This window comes from Cryptosporidium parvum, chromosome 2, assembly GCF_000165345.1.
Source record: "Cryptosporidium parvum Iowa II chromosome 2, whole genome shotgun sequence".
NCBI classification, from domain to species: domain Eukaryota; phylum Apicomplexa; class Conoidasida; order Eucoccidiorida; family Cryptosporidiidae; genus Cryptosporidium; species Cryptosporidium parvum.
In genome coordinates, this window is record NC_006981.1 from 661,029 (window position 1) to 682,198 (window position 21,170).

At 32.4% G+C, this 21,170-nt stretch overlaps 9 protein-coding genes across 9 annotated transcripts; 7 read left to right on the forward strand and 2 right to left on the reverse strand.

Annotated features, from left to right (window-relative positions):
- Positions 1-108: 108 nt before the first annotated feature.
- Positions 109-1,185, reverse strand: cgd2_3190 (protein kinase, putative; the record flags this gene model as incomplete). The annotated part of the gene is made up of 1 exon (XM_001388195.1): positions 109-1,185. One exon carries the CDS (start codon positions 1,183-1,185, stop codon positions 109-111), a length of 1,077 nt encoding a protein of 358 aa, XP_001388232.1.
- Positions 1,186-2,083: 898 nt separating this feature from the next.
- cgd2_3200 (glucose-6-phosphate isomerase, cytosolic (GPI) (phosphoglucose isomerase) (PGI) (phosphohexose isomerase) (PHI)) lies at positions 2,084-3,787 on the forward strand (the record flags this gene model as incomplete). Its single annotated transcript, XM_626511.1, has 1 exon — positions 2,084-3,787. The coding sequence occupies one exon, from the start codon at positions 2,084-2,086 to the stop codon at positions 3,785-3,787; it is 1,704 nt and encodes a 567-aa protein (XP_626511.1).
- A 246-nt stretch (positions 3,788-4,033) lies between these two features.
- Positions 4,034-4,927, reverse strand: cgd2_3210 (hypothetical protein; the record flags this gene model as incomplete). Its single annotated transcript, XM_626512.1, has 1 exon — positions 4,034-4,927. The coding sequence occupies one exon, from the start codon at positions 4,925-4,927 to the stop codon at positions 4,034-4,036; it is 894 nt and encodes a 297-aa protein (XP_626512.1).
- Positions 4,928-6,580: 1,653 nt separating this feature from the next.
- Positions 6,581-7,714, forward strand: cgd2_3220 (Sc6p-like, SM domain; the record flags this gene model as incomplete). The annotated part of the gene is made up of 1 exon (XM_626513.1): positions 6,581-7,714. One exon carries the CDS (start codon positions 6,581-6,583, stop codon positions 7,712-7,714), a length of 1,134 nt encoding a protein of 377 aa, XP_626513.1.
- A 1,010-nt stretch (positions 7,715-8,724) lies between these two features.
- cgd2_3230 (heat shock protein DnaJ Pfj2, putative) lies at positions 8,725-10,530 on the forward strand (the record flags this gene model as incomplete). Its single annotated transcript, XM_001388196.1, has 1 exon — positions 8,725-10,530. One exon carries the CDS (start codon positions 8,725-8,727, stop codon positions 10,528-10,530), a length of 1,806 nt encoding a protein of 601 aa, XP_001388233.1.
- Positions 10,531-11,438: 908 nt separating this feature from the next.
- On the forward strand, positions 11,439-12,692 carry cgd2_3240 (ARF GAP-like zinc finger-containing protein; the record flags this gene model as incomplete). The annotated part of the gene is made up of 1 exon (XM_626514.1): positions 11,439-12,692. A coding segment is annotated over one exon (1,254 nt), but the record flags the coding sequence as incomplete, so codon positions are not given.
- Positions 12,693-13,339: 647 nt separating this feature from the next.
- cgd2_3250 (3x TPR domain-containing protein) lies at positions 13,340-16,222 on the forward strand (the record flags this gene model as incomplete). Its single annotated transcript, XM_626515.1, has 1 exon — positions 13,340-16,222. One exon carries the CDS (start codon positions 13,340-13,342, stop codon positions 16,220-16,222), a length of 2,883 nt encoding a protein of 960 aa, XP_626515.1.
- An 884-nt stretch (positions 16,223-17,106) lies between these two features.
- Positions 17,107-18,813, forward strand: cgd2_3260 (phosphoglucomutase, tandemly duplicated gene; the record flags this gene model as incomplete). The annotated part of the gene is made up of 1 exon (XM_626516.1): positions 17,107-18,813. One exon carries the CDS (start codon positions 17,107-17,109, stop codon positions 18,811-18,813), a length of 1,707 nt encoding a protein of 568 aa, XP_626516.1.
- A 210-nt stretch (positions 18,814-19,023) lies between these two features.
- Positions 19,024-21,036, forward strand: cgd2_3270 (phosphoglucomutase, tandemly duplicated gene; the record flags this gene model as incomplete). Its single annotated transcript, XM_626517.1, has 1 exon — positions 19,024-21,036. The coding sequence occupies one exon, from the start codon at positions 19,024-19,026 to the stop codon at positions 21,034-21,036; it is 2,013 nt and encodes a 670-aa protein (XP_626517.1).
- Between the last annotated feature and the right edge of the window lie 134 nt (positions 21,037-21,170).

Consider the following 21,170-nt stretch of genomic DNA (forward strand, 5'->3'; position numbering starts at 1 on the left):
TATACAGTTAATTTGGCGCTCATAAATTACATGCATGCATGCAATCTTGCCAAAATCCAAAAAATTTTGAAATATAATTGTTATTGGAATTATAAAATATAATATTAATTAAGATTGCTGGTTAATCTTGCTATTTTTACAAACATTTTCATCATTATTGCTATAACTTTCAACATTTAAGTTTTTATTTGGATTTTCAGTTAAAGAAATCTCTTGGGTAAGAGTTTCTCCAGATGTATATTTGGTGATAAAAGGATGTTTGAGCATATCAGCAATAGTGATCCTGTTTTGAGGTAATTTTTGTAGTGCTGAATGAATGAATCCAACCAAAATTGGAGACCAGTGAGGTGAATATTCGGGCTGTTTGTTTTGAATCAAGTAGTACTGAACATTATGCCCCTGATTTGAAGGAAAAGGAGGTTCACCCTTAACTAGCTCATAGCATAAAACTCCCAAAGACCAAATGTCTACTTCTGGTCCGTACTCTTGCTTCCTAGTGATCTCTGGCGGGAGGTAATCGTAGGTCCCGCAAAATGTTCTCCTTCTACTCTTGTTATTGTTAATATGTGAAGACCAACCAAAATCTGCAAGCTTGAGTTGGCCATCCACTCCTATCAAAATATTTTCAGGTTTTATATCTCTGTGAATAACATGTTTCCTATGACAACACTGAATAGCTTCAATCATCATCTTCATATATCTTGCAGCTTGGTATTCCTTGAGTGGCCCATCTGTACACAACTTTTCGTAAAGCTCTCCACCTGGAGCTATCTCTATTACAAGCCAAATTCTGCTCTTATCTTCAAACCATGCGTAGAGTTGGAGGATATTTTCATGCTTTAAATGCGCCTGAATCTCAATTTCTCTTCTAACTTGAACTTCCATCCCGCTCTTTACGAGATTCTTCTTCCTAAGTACTTTTAAACCAACAATATACTTTGTTCTTCTTTCTCTTGCCAAATAAACTGACCCAAATTGGCCACTACCTAACTTTCTACCAATATCGAAATCTGAAATACTTAATTCTGGGCAGTGCAAAGGACATGCTAAAGCCAAATCTGAGATTGAATACATTCTTGGAGCTCGTAAATATGGTGAATTTCTTCTTATGACCCTGGTTGTTGTCATTCTCTTTTCACTTCCATTCATCTCCTCATTTATTGCCATTTTTGTATGCTCTGACATTTTCACAGTTCAATCTGTTTTAAATATAATTCCTACCTGCTATTGAAATTCAACAATTAATTCTCTTCTTCCACCCAACATACAACACCACTTCAGTTTATTCTTCACCTATTTGTCTCACCACCCCCTTTCAGTATAGGGGAATTAAGAGAATTATAGCTTTTCTTCTACCCTCTTATATTTTCCTCCCACTCGGTATTAATTCTTTCTTTCTTAGTTTCTTTCTATATACCACTTTAATGAGAATATGGCACTCTTCTTTGTTCTACTTTATCTCAAATCTTTAACTCTGTAATTACTACAATTCTATATTTTCCCTTCGTTCCTACTTTTTTTTCCTTATTCTCCATTCAATTCACCCCACATAATATTCGAACTTATTTCCCGCCTAGTTTCTTATGCATTTAATATTATTTGTTAATTTTCACGTTTTTAATTGTAAAATGCAATAGTTACTCTACATTCTTTTCTTTTAGTAGCTCTCCATAATTTCTTTTCCTATTAACATTTTTCTAAAACCTAAGCAATTTTTGTGGTTATCCTTGTTTTTATCATTTTTTTTTCATGGCTTTGGTTCCTCAATTTTTGCTTTTCCCCCACCTCACATTTAAACTAGCTGCTTCAAGTTCTATTCTAATTTTGCATGTTTTACCGCCAAAAAGTTTAAAGTTCATTTTATTTAGAAGTGGACTGGCGGTATAATGAAATCGTATTTATTTGAGATTGGGAGTAATAAAATTGAGGGGATGAGAATTCAGTTGAACTGAGATAAATATTTGCTTTTTTTTTCTAAAATTGAGTGTTGATTTACTTATTTTGCCCAAATAAGCAGGCCTCTTGTGTTAAGAAAAAAGATTTAATAAATTGGTCCATTGGGCTGTTTTATCATTAAGAAAGAATGCCAGAACTTTATGAACTTCCATCATATTCAGCATTGAAAGAATATGCAAACAAACAAAAATGCATACACCTGAGAGATCTCCTTAAAAATGAAGTCAGAAATTCGTGTTTAACTGTCAATTTTGGAGAGATTTTTATGGATTTTACAAGACAAAACTTAGATGAAGAAGGTTTCGAGCTTTTGATTAAATTAGCAGCAGAATCGAATTTGATGGAAAAAATTAAGTTGCAGCTCAAAGGTGGGATTATTAATAGTACAGAAAAGAGAGCAGTCTTACACACTGCTCTACGTTCAAAAAGTAATATTCCTATTACTCTTTCCTCCGGTCAGAACGTACTAAATGATGTAAATGAGGTAAATAGACGAATTTTCAAGTTTGCAAATGCTATAAGAAAAGGTGAGCTTCTTGGCTCCACAGGAAAAATACTGAAAGACGTTATCTGTATTGGAATTGGAGGTAGTTACCTTGGACCTGAGTTTGTCTATGAGGCATTAAGAACAACTCAGGAAGGCTTTGAAGCTTCCATGGGAAGAAGACTACGCTTTTTAGCTAATGTTGATCCTATAGACATTAGAAGAGCTACTGAAGGATTACATCCTGAAACTACTCTTGTTATTATTGTTAGCAAAACTTTCACAACAGCTGAAACCATTCTTAATGCAAAAACTATTAAAGAATGGCTACACAAAGCTCTTAAAAGTGAAACTGCAGTAAGTAAGCATCTTGCTGCGGTTAGTACTAATATTAAGGCTACCTCCGATTTTGGAATTCCTGTTGACCACGTATTTGGATTTTGGGATTGGGTTGGTGGTAGGTTTTCTGTCTGCAGTGCAGTTGGTCTTGTTCCGCTTTCAATCCATTTTGGCGCCAACCTCGTGCAGGAATTTTTGGATGGCTGTTGGGACATGGACCAACATTATGAAACTGCTCCAGTTAGTAAGAATTTACCAGTCTTATTGGGTCTTCTTAGTGTCTATAATTCGACATTTATGGATAAGAGTTGTGTTGCAGTTCTCCCATATTGTCAGGCACTATGCAAATTCCCTGCACATGTACAACAATTACTTATGGAGAGTAATGGAAAGAGTTCAAGTATTGATGGAAATATGCTTCATGATAAGATTAAGACTGGCGCCATATTCTTTGGCGAGCCAGGCACTAATGCTCAACACAGTTTTTATCAGCTTTTGCATCAAGGCAGAAATACAACAAATTGCGAGTTTATTGGATTTGCAAAATCTCAATGCGACTCTCAGATCTTAGGTGATCCAATTTCTAATCATGATGAGCTAATGTGTAATTTCTTTGCTCAGCCTGATGCATTGGCAATTGGTAAAACTCAGAGAGAGTTGAATCTAGAGGATTGTCCGGAAAATCTGATTCCTCATAAGTTATTCCAAGGAAATAGATCTTCTATTTCTCTCTTATTACCAATCTGTAGTGCATATTATATTGGCCAACTTCTTGCACTGTATGAACACAGAACTGCAGTGGAGGGATTTATTCTAAATATTAACAGCTTTGATCAATATGGGGTGGAACTTGGTAAGGTTCTTGCTAAAGATATAAGAAACATTATTTCACTAAAAAAGACCAATTCATCTCCTGAAATTATTCAAAATAAGGAGGATAAGATTCCTGGGCCTACCAGGAGATTAATTGACTTATATTTGAGGGTTTCAAAGAGCCTGACGAATTGAATATTGAATAATACAACCAGAATAATAAGTTGTACCTCAATTCGTTAAAGTTGTATATTTCCCCAAGAACTTATCGTTTATATAGAGTCTTATATAAGAGATCAACTAGGCTTTTAGTAAGGCTAAAGTTTTTGAAAATCTTATAAATTAACTTTAGATAATTTGAGGAAGAAAGGGTTCAAGTACTTATTATCGTCTATACTAAATTCTAGTTACTTTTAATGTCTTAAGCTTAGGAATTATAAGTTAATCCTTGATTATTTCCAAGTCATGATTAATATAATAATAAAAGTCTTCTCTAGCTTTATTTTGAGCAATTGCTAATTTGTACTTATTGGATTTGAGAATACTCATTACGTCTTTAAGGTACTCACCACTTAGACTTTTTGGTTTCTTGATTAAATCAGTAGTAATTAATCCATGGGCTGGAGAAACCACAGTAGGTTCTATTAACTTCCAAAAATGTTTGGGTTTAACAGAATAATTATATTTACCATCAATTTCCAAATTATTTATATGACGGGTTATTCTTAGCAAACTTTTATTCAATCTAGAAAGTGCCTGGCTTTTCCTTATATACATTGCCTTTGAAAAGAATCCTTTAGACTTGTTTTCCGTTTTCAGGTTATTATAAGCCTGCAAATATGAAGAAAGAATAAGAGGATAAAATGAATAGTATGTCCATCTGATGTTTGTTGGAAATTCCTTATATAATAATGATTTGATGATAGTTACACTAGCAATGATACTTGCAGAAGCAATACTTCTTTCTTGGTTAAGTTTAAGTATCTTATGTTTCTTAATTCCTGTAGAAATTAATGTATTCTTTTTTTGCCTTTTAGATAATTCAAGAGAATATTCAGCAAATTTGATTCCGCTTTTAATAATACGGTGATATTTAGCCTTATCATTATCAAAGTTACGGATTGTGTTATTGAAAGTAATATCTTCAATACTAAAATGTCTCATCATTCTCGTATCAAACTTGACAAAAGAGTCTTCTTCTGCTTCATAAGATTTTTTCTTGTTAGGATAATCTTCAACCGATGGGAAGTCAGAAAGTAAGGTCTCTCTATTTTGGTCTTCAAAATTACCGTTTAAGCTTTTATCATGTTCAATTCCTGACAATATATTTTCCATAATTTGGTTATCAGCTTCCAAATCAACTCCAAATGAAATACCACCTTCACCATATTCATTATTTTTCAATTCATAAGATCTAAAAAAATCAAAAATTGAATATTTTCAAGTTTTTAGTAATTAGAAATTTTAAGTCTCAATTTCAGGCGCCATGTAACTCTACAATTTGCAGTTGATTTATTTCATGCATATACATGCAAATTCAAATGCAAAATATAACAAAAATTTCCGGTATGGTTAACTATTTTATATTGAGTGTTTCAAATTTGACTTTTGAAATTGAGATTCAATAAAATATATAAGCTTACCTGACAAAAAAATTATGAAGTCCATTTTGAAGAGAGTTCTTGGAAGAAAATAAGGAAATAAAGAAAAAAAGAGTATTGATAATATTTCTCGAGGCTGTCATTTTTGCTTGAGGGATAACAATAGAGTTTAGACGAAAAATACGTAATTTTAAAATTTAATTGGTTTTTTTTTTATTGTTGTTAATGTTGATCTAATTCTTTTTTTTCTTCTTCTTGAATTAGTTTACCATTACCTGTTGTTCTTTTCTATTACTTATTAAAATTTCCTCTAGAAATAATAATTCTTTCTTATTGTGGAAATATTCTTATATATTCAAAAATATTTGTTTTTCCCACCTTTACTAATATAATATTATTTTAAAATGATATTTTTTTTAGATTAAATCCTAATTACTTGGGTAGATCCCGCCAAACATGCAAAATTTTCAAGATTATTAACTTTTTAAAATATGGGGGGCAGATCGTGAATTTTAATTAATATAAATAGTGAGCGGGCGTACAGGATACTGACAGAATGACATAAACAGCAAGAAATAAAAGAGCTAACAGAAGAATAGTATTTAAGTAAGCAAAGATCTAGTCTTACTGTTTGTTTGCTTTTTCTTTCACTCTTTTACCCACTTTATTAATTATTTAATTGCAACATTTGCATTAAGCTATTTAAAAAACTAATTCATCCCGCCACATAATGCCGCCGCATGTTGCCGCCTAATTCGGTACCTCACTATTATATGGAAAAAACCAACTTTACAATAAGCTGTGTCTTGTGATTAAAGGATATTTAATAAACAGCAATGCCCACGTTAAAATAGAATATAGTATTAATTAATAATAAGGGCTTGAAAAAAAATATAAGTTAATTAATTGTAAATATATATGTATTCATATAATTTATTTTTATATATGAATTAAAACAGAGTAAAAGGTTTAATATTGCCAAGGGAAGAAGGAAAAAAAAAAAAAGAAAGAGAACGTGAGATTATTATTTTATTTATTCAAATAAATATATCACGGTTGCCTTGAGAAGGAAGTGGGCTTTAACTATTGTAGTATTAGTTACCACTGTAAAAGATTACGTAAATCTCTCAAAATTCTTTTTTGAATTGGTCTTATATTTCCACTTAAATCAATTGAATGGAAAAATACTAAATCACAATTAGAGTAAATACTGAAATTCATTAATATATGTAAATATATATAAATATATATATTTATATATATTAAATGTAAATTTATCTGTACAAATATTTATAGTAATAATCGTATTTAAGCATAAACATAGATAATAATAATATTAATAATAAACATCTATATTTTGTTATAACAGAGGTAATACAAGATAAAGATGGTTCACGAATATATTGGAAGCAAAATTACAATAATTTCTCGTAATGATAAAAGATATGAAGGTGTCTTGCACTCTATAGATGTTGACAAGTCCACTATCACTTTAAAAGATGTTAGATACTTTGAGAATGGTCCAAATGGTGCTCCTGGGCCTGCATCATCAACCGTTTTTGAGATGATTGTTTTTAGAGGAAGTGACATTACAGATCTTGCAGTTTGTCAGCCGGCAGCGGCAACAAACAATAATGGACTTCCAAATGATCCTGCGATATTATCAGTTAATGGAGGATCAGGGACTACTTCAGCTCAGAGCCAAGGTCAGAGTCATGTCGCTGATACTAGCAGTGTTAATCAGCAAAAACCACTTGAAACTAGTTCAAGTAACTCTAGACGTTCCCCTAAAATGAGCTATAGCAATGCTGTATCCGGAGGAAAACCCTCAGGCACTAATCAAGGGAGCTCATCAATCTCGAACGGACGCAAAGATCATTCCAGGAATAGACAAAGAGGTGGTGGATATTCAGGAAAATCTTATAAAGGTAGCGGAGGAAGCTCTCATTATAACAATGGTGGAGGTAGTCAAAGGTCTTTCATTGTTGGAGAACTAAAGCCTAGAATTAATCAGGCTCTCAAAGCAGAACTTGATACTGAATTTGATTTTTCCGAACAAAATAAGAAATTCGAGAAAACGCTCAATGAAGGACTTGCTTCTGCTCAAACGGAACAGGGAGTTAAATTAGAAGGTACCATTTCAGATACCGGTAACAAATCTGGAGCTATGAATACAGGTCTAGGTATTAGTGGAAATTCTAATGCAAGTAATGATACTACTGATGATGACCCATCCAAAAAACTAACGGTTGGAGGATACAACAAAGTTTCTGGATTCTTTGATAGCATTTCCTGTGAAACTTTAGATCCTGAGCGCTCAAAAAAACCTCAAGGTTCATCTGATCCCCAAGCTAAAGCCCTCAGAGAAAAACAAAAACAAATAGACAAGGAAACCTTTGGAACGTCAGCTGTAAAACCTCGTACTGGGTCCTATAACAGAGGTTCTCATCATAGAAGAGGTGGAGGAAGTCATAGAGGTGGATATCATGGAAATAACAGATTCAATAAAAGAGAGGCATAATTTTTTTTATTCGGCCCACCAAAACTTAACCGCAGTGAATGCATGCACGTAATTCTCATTATGTCATTTTGTATGTTACGTGGCAGGCGGGAACATATATTTATTAAATATTTTTTACTTTAAGTAGATATTGGGGGAATTAATTTGAAGTATTTGGGAGCCTTTTTATTGCTAAAGGTTCACTAATGTTTATTTTTCCTTTTTCTTTGTTGATTATGATTCACTAGATCACATCTAATCCTTCTATCTCCTTTTTTACTCTTGTTTTTCTATTTTAATATTATCATATTCCACCTTTTTTCCCTCGCCCTCCCCAGTTGCATCTCTCTTGCCTTGGTAAATCCTAAAGGGTCTGACACCATCGGGAAGATGGAAATATACTCCTTTGTCATGCATTCAAATTAAGATCCACTCCCTCCCCCATCACTACACACTTTTTTACTATGTAAAGTTTAATTTTTTAGGGCTTTAGTAATCAAATTAAATATTTTTTTAAATTTACGCCCAAAAGGCGGGAACATGCAGGATATTAAATTAGTTTGTTACTTATTTAAATTATATTAATAATAAATACGTGTAAGGTACCGGTAATAATATATATAAATCGTATTAATATTGTGGTTAAATTTCAAATATTAGAGAAATAAGTACGAAGCTTTGCAAAAATTGGTAAAACCTCCCTATATAAATATATTTATATATTGAGGGGAGTTTCAGAATTAAATAAAGAGGAAAAAGGTGATAATAAGGAAGACTATTTCGGAGATTAATCTCCATTGGGTAAAGTGAACGGAATTAAAAGGTAATAGTTAAATTCTGCGCTTCATCACTTAAAGAATCTAATTTGGAATAGGAATAATAAATTCCTATAAGGTTCAAGCAAAGAATAAATAAACAGGAAAAGTGGTATCATAATTATTAAGAATCTTAAATACTAAATTGTGAGGAGTGGTTTTGACACAGTTTTCAGAGTAGATAATTACTGTCTTTAAATTCATGGCAAATCAAAGATGCTCTGCGTTTTATTCGTGCTAAGATTAGTATTGTTAATAGTAATACCAGTAATTGCAGGAAAAGATTACTATAAGATTTTAGGGGTTCCAAGAAATGCAAATGAGAACCAAATAAAACGAGCATACAGAAAGTTAAGCTTAAAATACCATCCAGACAAAAATCCTGGCTCTAAAGAGAAATTCATGGAAGTTGCAAATGCATATGAGGTTTTAGTCAATCCTGAAACAAGACGTAAATACGATGCTTTTGGAGAAGAGGGATTAAAGTCTGAAGGATTTGGTGGAGGAGGAGATGGAGGATTTGATTTTGGTGGATTTGGTGGATTTGGAGGCTTTGGGGACTTCGGAGGTTTCAAGTTTAGTGCAGGAGGCAATACTTTCCATTTTGGAGGGGGAGGACCATTTGGTTTTGGAGGAGGTGGTGGAGGTAGGCGTCAGGGAAGTAATTCAAGATCTCATTTTGAATCTCAAGGAAGCTCCTATAACAACTTGTATTCGGACTCAAAACATGTTACTGAACTTTCAACAATGTCAGCTGGTGAAATCAAGGATAAGATCAAATCCAGAGAATGGATTATGATTGTTAACTTCTATAGGCCTGGATGTGGACCCTGTAAGCAGCTAGTACAAGCCTATGGAAATATAGCAAAACTAATGTCCCAGTATGATGTAGAATTTGGAGCAGTTAATTGCGATACCCATTTTCAACTTTGTCAATCCTATAATATTGAGAAGTACCCTCACCTATCCATGTTTATTAAAGGTAAAAATAGCCAAATAGTCTTTAATCCAAGTCCTGGATCTAAGAATCCATATAGTGAATCAAATATAGGCAAATGGATAACAGAAAAAATGCCAGATCACTCTATGCGTCTCAATTCTTATAACCAAGCGATTCAATGGCTTAGACTTGGGAAGCATATTCCAAAAGCAGTTTTGTTCACAAACAAAGACTCTTCCTCTCCTTTACTCAAAAAGATTGCAAAAGATTTCCAGAATAGACTAAACCTAGCAATTGTCTCGATTAATAATGACTGGCTGAAAAAGATATTCTTTGCATCACCCCACATGGAAGCTTCAAAACCCGCAAATCCCCCTTATATTCTCTCAGTAGATGAAATTAATGAATCTGGAAATAAAGTTGGAGGAAAAGCCACAGAATCATCATCAATAACTGCCTCTGGAGAATGGATTTCTCTTAATACAATTTCTCATGATGTCATTACTTTAACATTGAGTCGTATTGTTGGCTCATTTAGAGCAAGGAAACAGCATGACATTAACGAGGCCTTGAAGAGCAAAGTTCAGGAACTTACTTTTGAATTGGTTACTTCCAAAGGGTTCTGCTCCGAGACTGATTCAAGATTTTGTGTTATTTTAATTATGGAAAAGAATGACTTTAGAATGGATAAGCGTTTTGAAGACCTTTCTTTCAAGTATAGAAACGACCCAATAAACTTCTTCTGGATCTCAGCCTTTAGAAATGGCAAAAATAGCCACTTCTTAGATACTTTCAAATGTCATTCTGAGTTTTCACCGTCTTCAAAAACATGTATTGCCATTTATAGAGCTAAGAGAAGGAAATTTCAAACATTTGATAACCTTGAGCAGCTTCCAAAGTTTATTGATGGACTCCTGGATGGATCCCACTCTCTATCATCTAACATCCCTAGATCCACTCCGATCCCTGTTCCAGCAGAGTCAGAGCCAACAGCCTCTTACCAAAACGATGAAGAAGATCACGAATATAGTGACTCTGAAGACTCTGACTATGGACAGGAAAGCTCCAGGGATGAACTTTAATATCCCATAACTTTTCCATGCTTGGCATTACAAATTAATAGCACCCACACTCACTATACTATTGATTCCTGGTTCCACTACTCACTGGAACCAACTTAATGAATACATTTAAGATAAAGATTAAGTTATAGAGGTATCTTCAACTTCGCCTTCAATACAATATGCATATATTTATTAATATTTTCATTTTTTTTTTTAAGTTTTTGTCCAAACTCAAATTTTGTTTGCTGAAATACTGTTTTTATTATGCATGCACTCCCGCCAACTACATGCAAATTTGCACAGTAAGCTATAAATTATGGCATCTAACCTTTACCAATTGAATTTGGAGGTAAAATGCAAGCCGCTATTCTTTTCTGTTTCTATAATATAATTCTGGCCACTTTTTTGCTCATTTTCTTTTCTGAATTATTTTTTCTTTTATATAATTCATTTCCTTAGTCATTTTTTATAATATTCGATAAATTCCCCCATAGCCTTAGCGCTCTCCCCACGTAAACAAACCAATATTTAGGCGCTTTTTGGCGGGTTTTGCATGCAATTTGAGCTAATATCATTTTTTCTTGTATTTGAATGAAGTTAAAGGAAGAAAGAAAAAGAGGGAAATAGTTATTAATAATAAAATTGATAACTAACCTGGTAAAAAATAAATGGGAGCTAGGTTAATAATCTTTCAGTCAGAATATTGATTTGTAAATCAGAAAGAAAGAGACAGAAGAATCTAGGGAAAAAGTAATTCGCCTAGAAGGTCCGGACAAATTTTTGCAAGTTTTACTCTTTTTGGAACATTAAACTAATTGAAATAATATAAATCAGAGGAATAAAGAAATATTTAGTAATATCGGCTTTTGAAGTTAAATTCTAAAAAAACTATAATTACTAAGCAATATTGAAAGATATTTTATTAAATCGAAATAATGGACAATAAAACCCAACAATTCTTTAAGAGTATAAAGGAAAAGGACCCTCTAAATAATAAATGTATTGACTGCGGAGCGCCTCATCCACAATGGGCATCAGTTTCACATGGATGCTTAATGTGTTTGACATGTAGTGGTGTTCATAGAGGTTTGGGGGTACATATTAGTTTCATAAGATCCATTACAATGGATAGTTGGACTCCAAAACAAATGAAAGCAATGGAATTGGGGGGCAATACCAGATTGACTGAGATTTTTAGTGAATACGGGCTCAATGGCTGTGATATTAAGAAAAAATACAACTCTCAAATAGCTGCCTATTACAGGGGAATGTTGAAAGATTTATGTGAGGGAAATACGCCAGGTCCAAAACCCTCAAAATCAATTGGTTGTTTGGAATATGTCCCTGAGAGCAATAATAAGAATAATAATGTAGGTAGCAATAACGGATTTTCTCCAATGAGAACTGGTACATCTTTCTCATCTTCTAACTCATTTGGAAATAATCCAAGCGACGACAAATATGCAAACTTATTTGACCGTAATATTGGTTCAAAAGGCTTTGGAGGAATTCTCGATAGTTTATCATCGTTTAGCATGAAGGTCATTTCCAATACAAAAAGCTATGCAGAAAGTACAATCAACCATGTGAATGAAAGAGGGATTTTAGAGAGCGCAATCGACTCAGTAAAAGCTGGAGGAACATACATTGAAGAAGCTGGTAGAGCTGTTGTTGAGAAGGTCCAGGACGAGAAATTCTGGTCAAATACCGCTACTACAATGCAAAACTCTGCTCAATGGGTCAATAACACTATTCAGAGTGGTATTTCTGGAGTTAATGAGGTTATCCAGACTGCAATTGATCCAAGTAATTTTAATGATCCACTCAACAACATTTTCGGTGATGATATTAATGAAGCTGAGACTGACAGAAGTGGCCAAATTGATCCTCAAAAATCCTTAGATTCCATAAATTCCAATTCATTTAATTCAAGTAACAGTAATTTTACTCGAACTATTGGTAGAAAGCCTTCTCCACCTTCAGAATCTTTAGCTACTAATATGAATAGTAATTCCAAGGCTTCTCCAAGTAACAAAGCTCCACAATCTGTCATTAGCTCAAGTAATAGTAACGTCAACATTGTACAATCCGATGTAAAGAATATTAACCTCTGGGAAAGCGATCTTGGGGATGATTGGGAGCCTAAAGACTTCAAAAAAGGTAATACCAAAAAGGCATGAGCTTTTTTTTTATATATTATTGCTTGTTCTAAAAATATCAATCCGAGTTTGAAGTAGGTAATCCATTTTGAAATATTAGAAATATTAAGAGTAAATTATTTTTTTTTATATTGGAATTACCAAACTCTTGAATTTAGTTTTAGTGGTATAATTTAATTAAATTTTAATCCTTCTTTTCTTAAGAAAAATAAGAGGATGGATGTTTTAATTTATATTCAAACTTAGAACTTGTAATATTATTTTGATTCCGTCTTTCAATTTAATATTAAATTCGAGATTAAACTCCATTATCTAGGTCGTCTCTCAAAATCTGAAGTTTTTTACCAAAAAGTAATTAAATGATAGACTATATGTTAACTCCTCATTCTTTTTGTCCTTGAATATATCTGTGTGGAACTCTTGAACAATATTTTTCCCAATTTTCAATTTCCAAATTAATCTTAATTTTAAAAAATTTTTTGCAAGCACAACTTTCCCGCCAAACCCATTTTGACCATTTATTTAAAGAATTTATAATTGTATTAAAAGAATTGTCAAAATTTGTATTGATTTTCTTATAATATTTAAAACATCCAAAAATTAATATTTAACTTTATATTTATGTATAAATTATCTCAACAAAGGATTAAGTTAGGGATCTGATATAAATGAGTAGTAATCATAAAGATTTGGTATTTGGCTGGGAAGAAAGACTTGTTGACACAAGCAGTAAAAATTACTTGAAAAGCAAGGACTCACTTGCGCCTGAATTGTTTGAGAAACTGCTAAAATCTTTAGAGATTGCAGAGTCATATTCTTGTTTGAAATTGATTAATGATCCACACTTTAAATTATTAATATCTCCATTATATAAAGAATACCACTCAAATTTGGAGACAAAATCACTTGAAAAGATCTCTCAAAATGTATTGGATTATTATATGAGCTATATTTTAAAAGATAATGATCAAGTTTCGCAAAAAATAGCTCAATTTGAAATTTTATGTCTTTCAATACTTTTGCTAAATATTTACATGCAATCAAATTGGACGGGTCCTCCATTTAAAATAGACGACGGTGTATCTAAAGATTGGAAGCCTGAAAAGAAAGAGGCTGATTATAACAATAACGAACTTTCTGGACTGATCACAGAAAGTTTAGATAATGATAAAGAATTTGGAAACAATTATCACAAAGAATGTACTTGTTGTCTGGAAATAGATGGTGAATATTTGTACCAAAGATGTAATTCAGCCCCATTTCTAACTTGGAGTATATTTCTGATTGAATTCTTATCAAATAGGTCAACTGATAATAAAGATGAATTTAATAGTGAATCCAATATACTGAAATTATCAAAATATATTGTAATAGGTGATGAAATACCAAAATTAAGCTTTATAAACTTTTGGAAGCAAAGATTTTACCGTATATGGCAAAGGAGTTTAGAAGGAGGAATAAAATTTGCTGCAACTCCTTATTTAGAGAGTACAATTCTTGAGAAGTATTCAAATTGGTTAAAAAATGAATGGAATATAATTCCAGATGATTTCCCAATAAACGATCGTTTCAAGGATAACCTTTTAAGGTCTTTCAGATTTGATGAAGAATTATCAAGTAATCAAGCTTTGTTTTCAAACAAATTGGATAAAAATGTTTCTTCTATATTTTTACTTGATCTTTCCCTTTCTTTATCCACTTTTAGTAGAGCAAATCCATGTGCAATATTACTTAAACAAATATCTTTAATGAATGGATTTAAATATTCATTCACTGGAGCACTTGGACAAAAAAGAATGAATCAAAGGGAGAGTACAGCACAGCTTGTAGTTGAAGTTTATCGAAGTTCTGATAATCTTGAAAACGAAATAGATAGAAATGTTGTGGAAAGTGAAGAGCCAACTGAAGATTCCATAAATAATGAGACCGAAGAGAAGATTCTTGATCGTCAATATCCAGAAAATGTTTTACTCAAGAGTGTAGATCCAAATATTGATATTTATGAAAACGTGAAACTGGATGATGATAAAAATAGTCACCTTACCGGATCCTTGGCAATAATAGAACAATGTGTATTATTAATACATGGCGTTGCAATTTATGAAACAAGTCCAACAAATGATGTAATAGCTTATGAGCAGCTGAATGCTTTGACAAACAGAATCTTAAAATTCGATATAACCAAAATCAAAGATGAGGATCTTCGCAAAAAAATTCATAATTGGTTATGTTTCTCAACAGCCTTATGGTATAGATGTTATGCAGAGCATCATCGAGGCAGAACAGCTGATAGAGCCTGTCTTCAACTTCAATCACTGGTTGATCAATTTAATGACGCTGAGCCAGGTCCTGAAGAACGTCTTAGATTGGTATTTTCTGTAAATTATCCAAATATTTGGGAAGCAAAGAAAGAACTTGGAATAAGAATGATGAGGATTGGTTCTGTTTTATCAGCTTATAATATGTTTGTAGAAATGTGTATGTGGGAAGATGCTGTAGACTGTTTAATTGTTGCAGATAGAAAAACTGAAGCTATTGAGCTAGTTAAAGAACAGCTCAAAGTTAGAGAAACTCCACGTCTTTATTGTTCTCTTGGAGATCTTACTCAAGATCTTTCATTTTATGAAAAATCATGGGAACTTTCTCGCCATAGATTTGCAAGAGCGCAAAGATCTTTAGGAAATGCATACTTTAAGAAATCACAATTTGAGCTTGCTCTTGATGCTTATACAAAGGCTTCATTGGTTAACTCCACAAATGTAAATTGTTGGTTTTCACTTGGGTGCGTTGCTTTAAGGCTTGAGAGGTGGGAAATTGCACAACAAGCATTTAGCAGAGTAGTTTCTTTAGATCCGCAGCAAGGTGAAGCTTGGGCAAATTTGGCTGCCGCTCTGTCTAAGAAAGAATTATGGGATGAAGCACAAAGTGCGATTAACGAAGGCCTAAAACATTCAAGAGACAATTGGATGATGTGGGATTCTTCACTTAAAATTGCTATTAAAAGAGAAGATTTAAGTCGTATCATTGAATGTTTATCTGGTATTATGAAGCTTGCTTCTTATAAAGAACGATTTCCAATGTGGTCTCTTCCAAATATTATTAATCTTCTTAAGAGTGAGAAATATGCCCATGAAATTAATAATTCAGACAGACCATATTCACTTATTAACAAAAGTCTGAATTTATTAAACCAAATTTCGCAGTATTCATCAAAACCTGTAGTTTATTACGTCTTATCAGAAATCCAACTTTTAAAGAATGACTTTAGCAGTGCATATTCTAGTAAAATGAAAGAGCTTAGAGGTTCCATGGAAGTAATTTTTAACGAAAAGATTTCTTCTGATGACAAAGAGAAGTATCTTCAGGACATACCAAATATATATTCTGATATAAAAGAAATCATTTACAAATGTAATGACTCTGACAAACCCAATGAGGAACGAGTTGATGAAGTTAATATGGTAATCACAACGATTATTAAGAGGCTTAAAGTTACTAAACCAGTTTGGTCTTCCGCTCTTGAACAAAAACTTTCTAGTTCTTTATCATAATATTATATATATATATATATATATATATATTAGAACAAAATTTGTCTCAACCAATTTATCAAAAGAAGTATTCTTCTATATTATTTTGATTCTTAGCAATAGTAATGATAAAATATTCATTTAAATTATTACTTCACTTAAATTAATTTCATTAATTACATATTTTTTTAATTAACATCACATTTTTTTATTTCACTAATTGTTTTAATATTTTTATAGTAAAAAAGCAAAAAAAAAACTTTCTCAATTACTTGCGTTAATGCTCCTTCCACATAAAATAAATATATTTATACACGTAATTTGCATGTAATTATTTAATACCGGTATCATTATGTAAACTCTTTCCACATTGAAAAAAATGTTGACATATACATGCGTGCATGCAAATTTGCAATATATTTAGATAATATATTTCTTACTAAATCCTTTATTAGTTTTATTAAAACAATAAATAGAGAAAAGTATAAATTATTGTTATTATTACTATTATTATTATTATAAACACAAATTTTGGTTAATTATAAAAGGATAATATCAACAATAAGTAAGGATAACAAATAAAGAGCTTAAAGTATAAATTGGAAACTAGTATTTGTGTTTTTTTTTAGAGTAAAGCAAACTGTGTGATTCAATATGAATAATAATTTCTGAATGCAAATAAATATCTTGGAAATTATCAAATTAAATTAATATTTAGTGGCGCTATGGGGAAAATATTTCTAATCTGGATATTATGTTAATATTACTACATGAAATCAAAATAAGCTACTGAATTCAAGATAAATAATATTAAATAATTACCAATTATTTAAGTGCTTTTTTATAAAAACTTTTAAATAATTTTGTTAAGTTAATAATTGATATATTAATTATAAAATAAAAATATGGAGCAAGTTCAAGTAACGCCTTATCTTGACCAGAAGCCAGGAACAAGTGGTCTAAGAAAGAAAACCCGTGTATTTATGGAAGGAACTTACTTGGCTAACTTTATTGAATCATACTTCCAATCATTCCCACCTGAAAATTTTGAAGGTGCAACACTTTTGGTAGCTGGCGATGGTAGATTCTTTCTACCAGAAGCAATACAAATTATTTCCGAAATTGCTGCAGCACATAAAGTTAAAAGGATTTGGACTGGTGTTAATGGCTTATGTTCAACACCAGCAGGGAGTGCTATCATAAGAGAAAGAGAAGGCGGTATTGCAGTCGGTGGAATCTTATTAACAGCTTCACACAACCCAGGTGGTATTGATGAGGACTTTGGAGTTAAATTTAACGGAAAGAATGGTGGCCCAGCTCAAGATTCGGTTACCAATACAATTTTTGAAATTACAAAAAAATTAACATCATATAAGAAGATTTCACTTCCTAAAATTGATTTAAGTAAAATTGGCGTGCAGGAATTAATACCCAATCAATTTACCGTCGAAGTAATAGATACATCTGAAGATTGGCTAAAATTAATGAAAAAGATATTTGATTTCCAAAAGATTCAAAATCTACTTAATAGAAAAGATTTTAAAATGGCTTTTGATTCTATGCATGGTGTGGCTGGACCATATGCAAGAAAACTCTTTGTTGACGAATTTGGATTGCCAGAAAGTTCATTGTTACATTTGGAATCAAAGCCAGATTTTGGAGGGCTTCATCCTGATCCAAATCTTACTTATGCAAAAGACTTAGTTGAATTAATGAAAGTTAAATCTCCAGAAAAAGTTGATAAAAGCACGCCAGATTTTGGTGCTGCTGGAGATGGTGACTGTGATAGAAATATGATTTTGGGTAAAGGATTCTTTGTTACCCCTTCAGATTCTGTTGCAATTATTGCATCATATGCGAAAGAAGCAATCCCATACTTCTCAAAAGGATTGGCTGGTGTCTCAAGATCTATGCCTACTAGTACTTCGCTCAATAATGTAGCAGAAAAGCTCGGAATCCCATGCTATGAGGTACCAACAGGATGGAAATACTTTGGTAATTTAATGGATGCAAAAATGATTGACATATGTGGTGAAGAATCTTTTGGAACAGGAAGTGACCATATTCGTGAAAAGGATGGATTATGGGCAGTGTTGGCTTGGTTATCGATTCTAGCCCACAAGAATCCAGACCCAACAAAGCCATTGGTATCTGTTGAGGATATCACTAGGGAATTCTGGAAAACATATGGAAGAAACTACTACACTAGATTCGATTACGAATCAATTGAAACAGAAAAAGCTGATCAATTCTTTAAACATTTAAATTCTTTAATGGAAGATCATCAGAAATTAAGAGAAATCATTAAACCATATGGTATTGATATCAAATTAACTGATAACTTTACATATAATGATCCAGTAGATAAATCTGTCGCAAAAAATCAGGGTTTAAGATTTATCTTTCAGGATAACTCCAGAGTTGTTTTCCGCCTATCAGGTACAGGTTCAGTAGGAGCAACAATTCGAATTTACATTGAAAAGACTGTGAGTGATCAAACAAAAGTTAATAGCACATCAAACGAAATCCTTGGCGATTTGATTGAGATAGTTGAGAAAAAGATTAAATTAAAAGAATCGACAGGAAGAGATAGGCCAACTGTTATAACTTAATTTTATGGTAATAAACAGGAAACTTAAAAAAGTATAATTCTAAAGATTTTAATGAATTTTTAATTTCTTAATGTAATTGTTTACAAAATGATTTAATCTGAACTCGAAAAAAAAAAAAAAAAGACCTCATCTTTCGAGGGTTTGGAAGAGCTAATAACATTACCGCAAATTAAGAATTAAAACAACACTTTTACTACTTTTTTTACAAAGATGATGAAAATTTTGAACATACTCTTTTCATTAGTTCTTGTAAGTCAGTATGTCAATGCAAACGAAAGTGTGGGGAATTTGAGATATTTGCAGAAAATAAATCTGATCGAACCTACCGATGGTCAAGCAAAGGTAGTTACCTCCCAGGATGTTCAAATTAATCAGGGAAGGGCCCTAATTAAGAAGAAAGTGTCCGTAGTAACAAGAAATGTCATTGAAACCGAAACAACTGAGACTTATTATTATTCAGATAAAGGTCTAGATGCTTGGAGTCCTAATGAAAATGATAATCTATTAGATATGTTAGTTCAAGAAGTTCAAATATCTCCTTATCTTGATCAAAAGCCAGGAACAAGTGGTCTAAGAAAGAAAACCCGTGTATTTATGGAAGGAACTTACTTGGCTAACTTTATTGAATCATACTTCCAATCATTCCCACCTGAAAATTTTGAAGGTGCAACACTTTTGGTAGCTGGCGATGGTAGATTCTTTCTACCAGAAGCAATACAAATTATTTCCGAAATTGCTGCAGCACATAAAGTTAAAAGGATTTGGACTGGTGTTAACGGTTTATGTTCAACACCAGCAGGGAGTGCTATCATAAGAGAAAGAGAAGGCGGTATTGCAGTCGGTGGAATCTTATTAACAGCTTCACACAACCCAGGTGGTATTGATGAGGACTTTGGAGTTAAATTTAACGAAAAGAATGGAGGCCCAGCTCAAGATTCGGTCACCAACGCAATTTTTGAAATTACAAAAAAATTAACATCATATAAGAAGATTTCACTTCCCAAAATTGATTTAAGTAAAATTGGCGTACAGGAATTAATACCCAATCAATTTACCGTCGAAGTAATAGATACATCTGAAGATTGGCTAAAATTAATGAAAAAGATATTTGATTTCCAAAAGATTCAAAATCTACTTAATAGAAAAGATTTTAAAATGGTCTTTGATTCTATGCATGGTGTGGCTGGACCATATGCAAGAAAACTCTTTATTGACGAATTTGGATTGCCAGAAAGTTCATTGTTACATTTGGAATCAAAGCCAGATTTTGGAGGGCTTCATCCTGATCCAAATCTTACTTATGCAAAAGACTTAGTTGAATTAATGAAAGTTAAATCGCCAGAAAAAGTTGATAAAAACACACCAGATTTTGGTGCTGCTGGAGATGGTGACTGTGATAGAAATATGATTTTGGGTAAAGGATTCTTTGTTACCCCTTCAGATTCTGTTGCAATTATTGCATCATATGCAAAAGAAGCAATCCCATACTTCTCAAAAGGATTGGCTGGTGTCTCAAGATCTATGCCTACTAGTACGTCGCTCAATAATGTAGCAGAAAAGCTCGGAATCCCATGCTACGAGGTACCAACAGGATGGAAATACTTTGGTAATTTAATGGATGCAAAAATGATTGACATATGTGGTGAAGAATCTTTTGGAACAGGAAGTGACCATATTCGTGAAAAGGACGGATTATGGGCAGTGTTGGCTTGGTTATCGATTCTAGCCTACAAGAATCCAGACCCAACAAAATCATTAGTATCTGTTGAGGATATCACTAGGGAATTCTGGAAAACATATGGAAGAAACTACTACACTAGATTCGATTACGAATCAGTCGAAACAGAAAAAGCTGATCAATTCTTTAAACATTTAAATTCTTTAATGGAAGATTCTCAGAAATTAAGAAACTCTCTCCGTTCAAGTGGGTTGAAGGTGAAATTTATGGATAACTTTACATATAATGATCCAGTAGATGGTTCAGTTACAAAAAATCAGGGTGTTAGGATTATATTTACGGACGGTTCAAGAATTATTTTTAGAATTTCTGGAACAGGATCAGTGGGAGCAACTATTAGGGTATATATGGAGAAGACTGTTAAAAACCCTCAGGAATTTGAAAAAACAACCCAACAAGCTCTAAATCACTTAATTGAGATAGTTGAGAAAAAGATCAAATTAAAAGAGATTACTGGTAGAAGCAAGCCTACAGTAATTACTTAAATCTTTTTCTGTATTAAAAAATAAATAATTTCATTATTTTATAATTTTTCTTGGTGCAATTTGGAATTTAAATCAACGAATCTATGTATGGAGCCCTCATTTTTTTCTTCGTTTTGTTTTTATAGATATTTTTA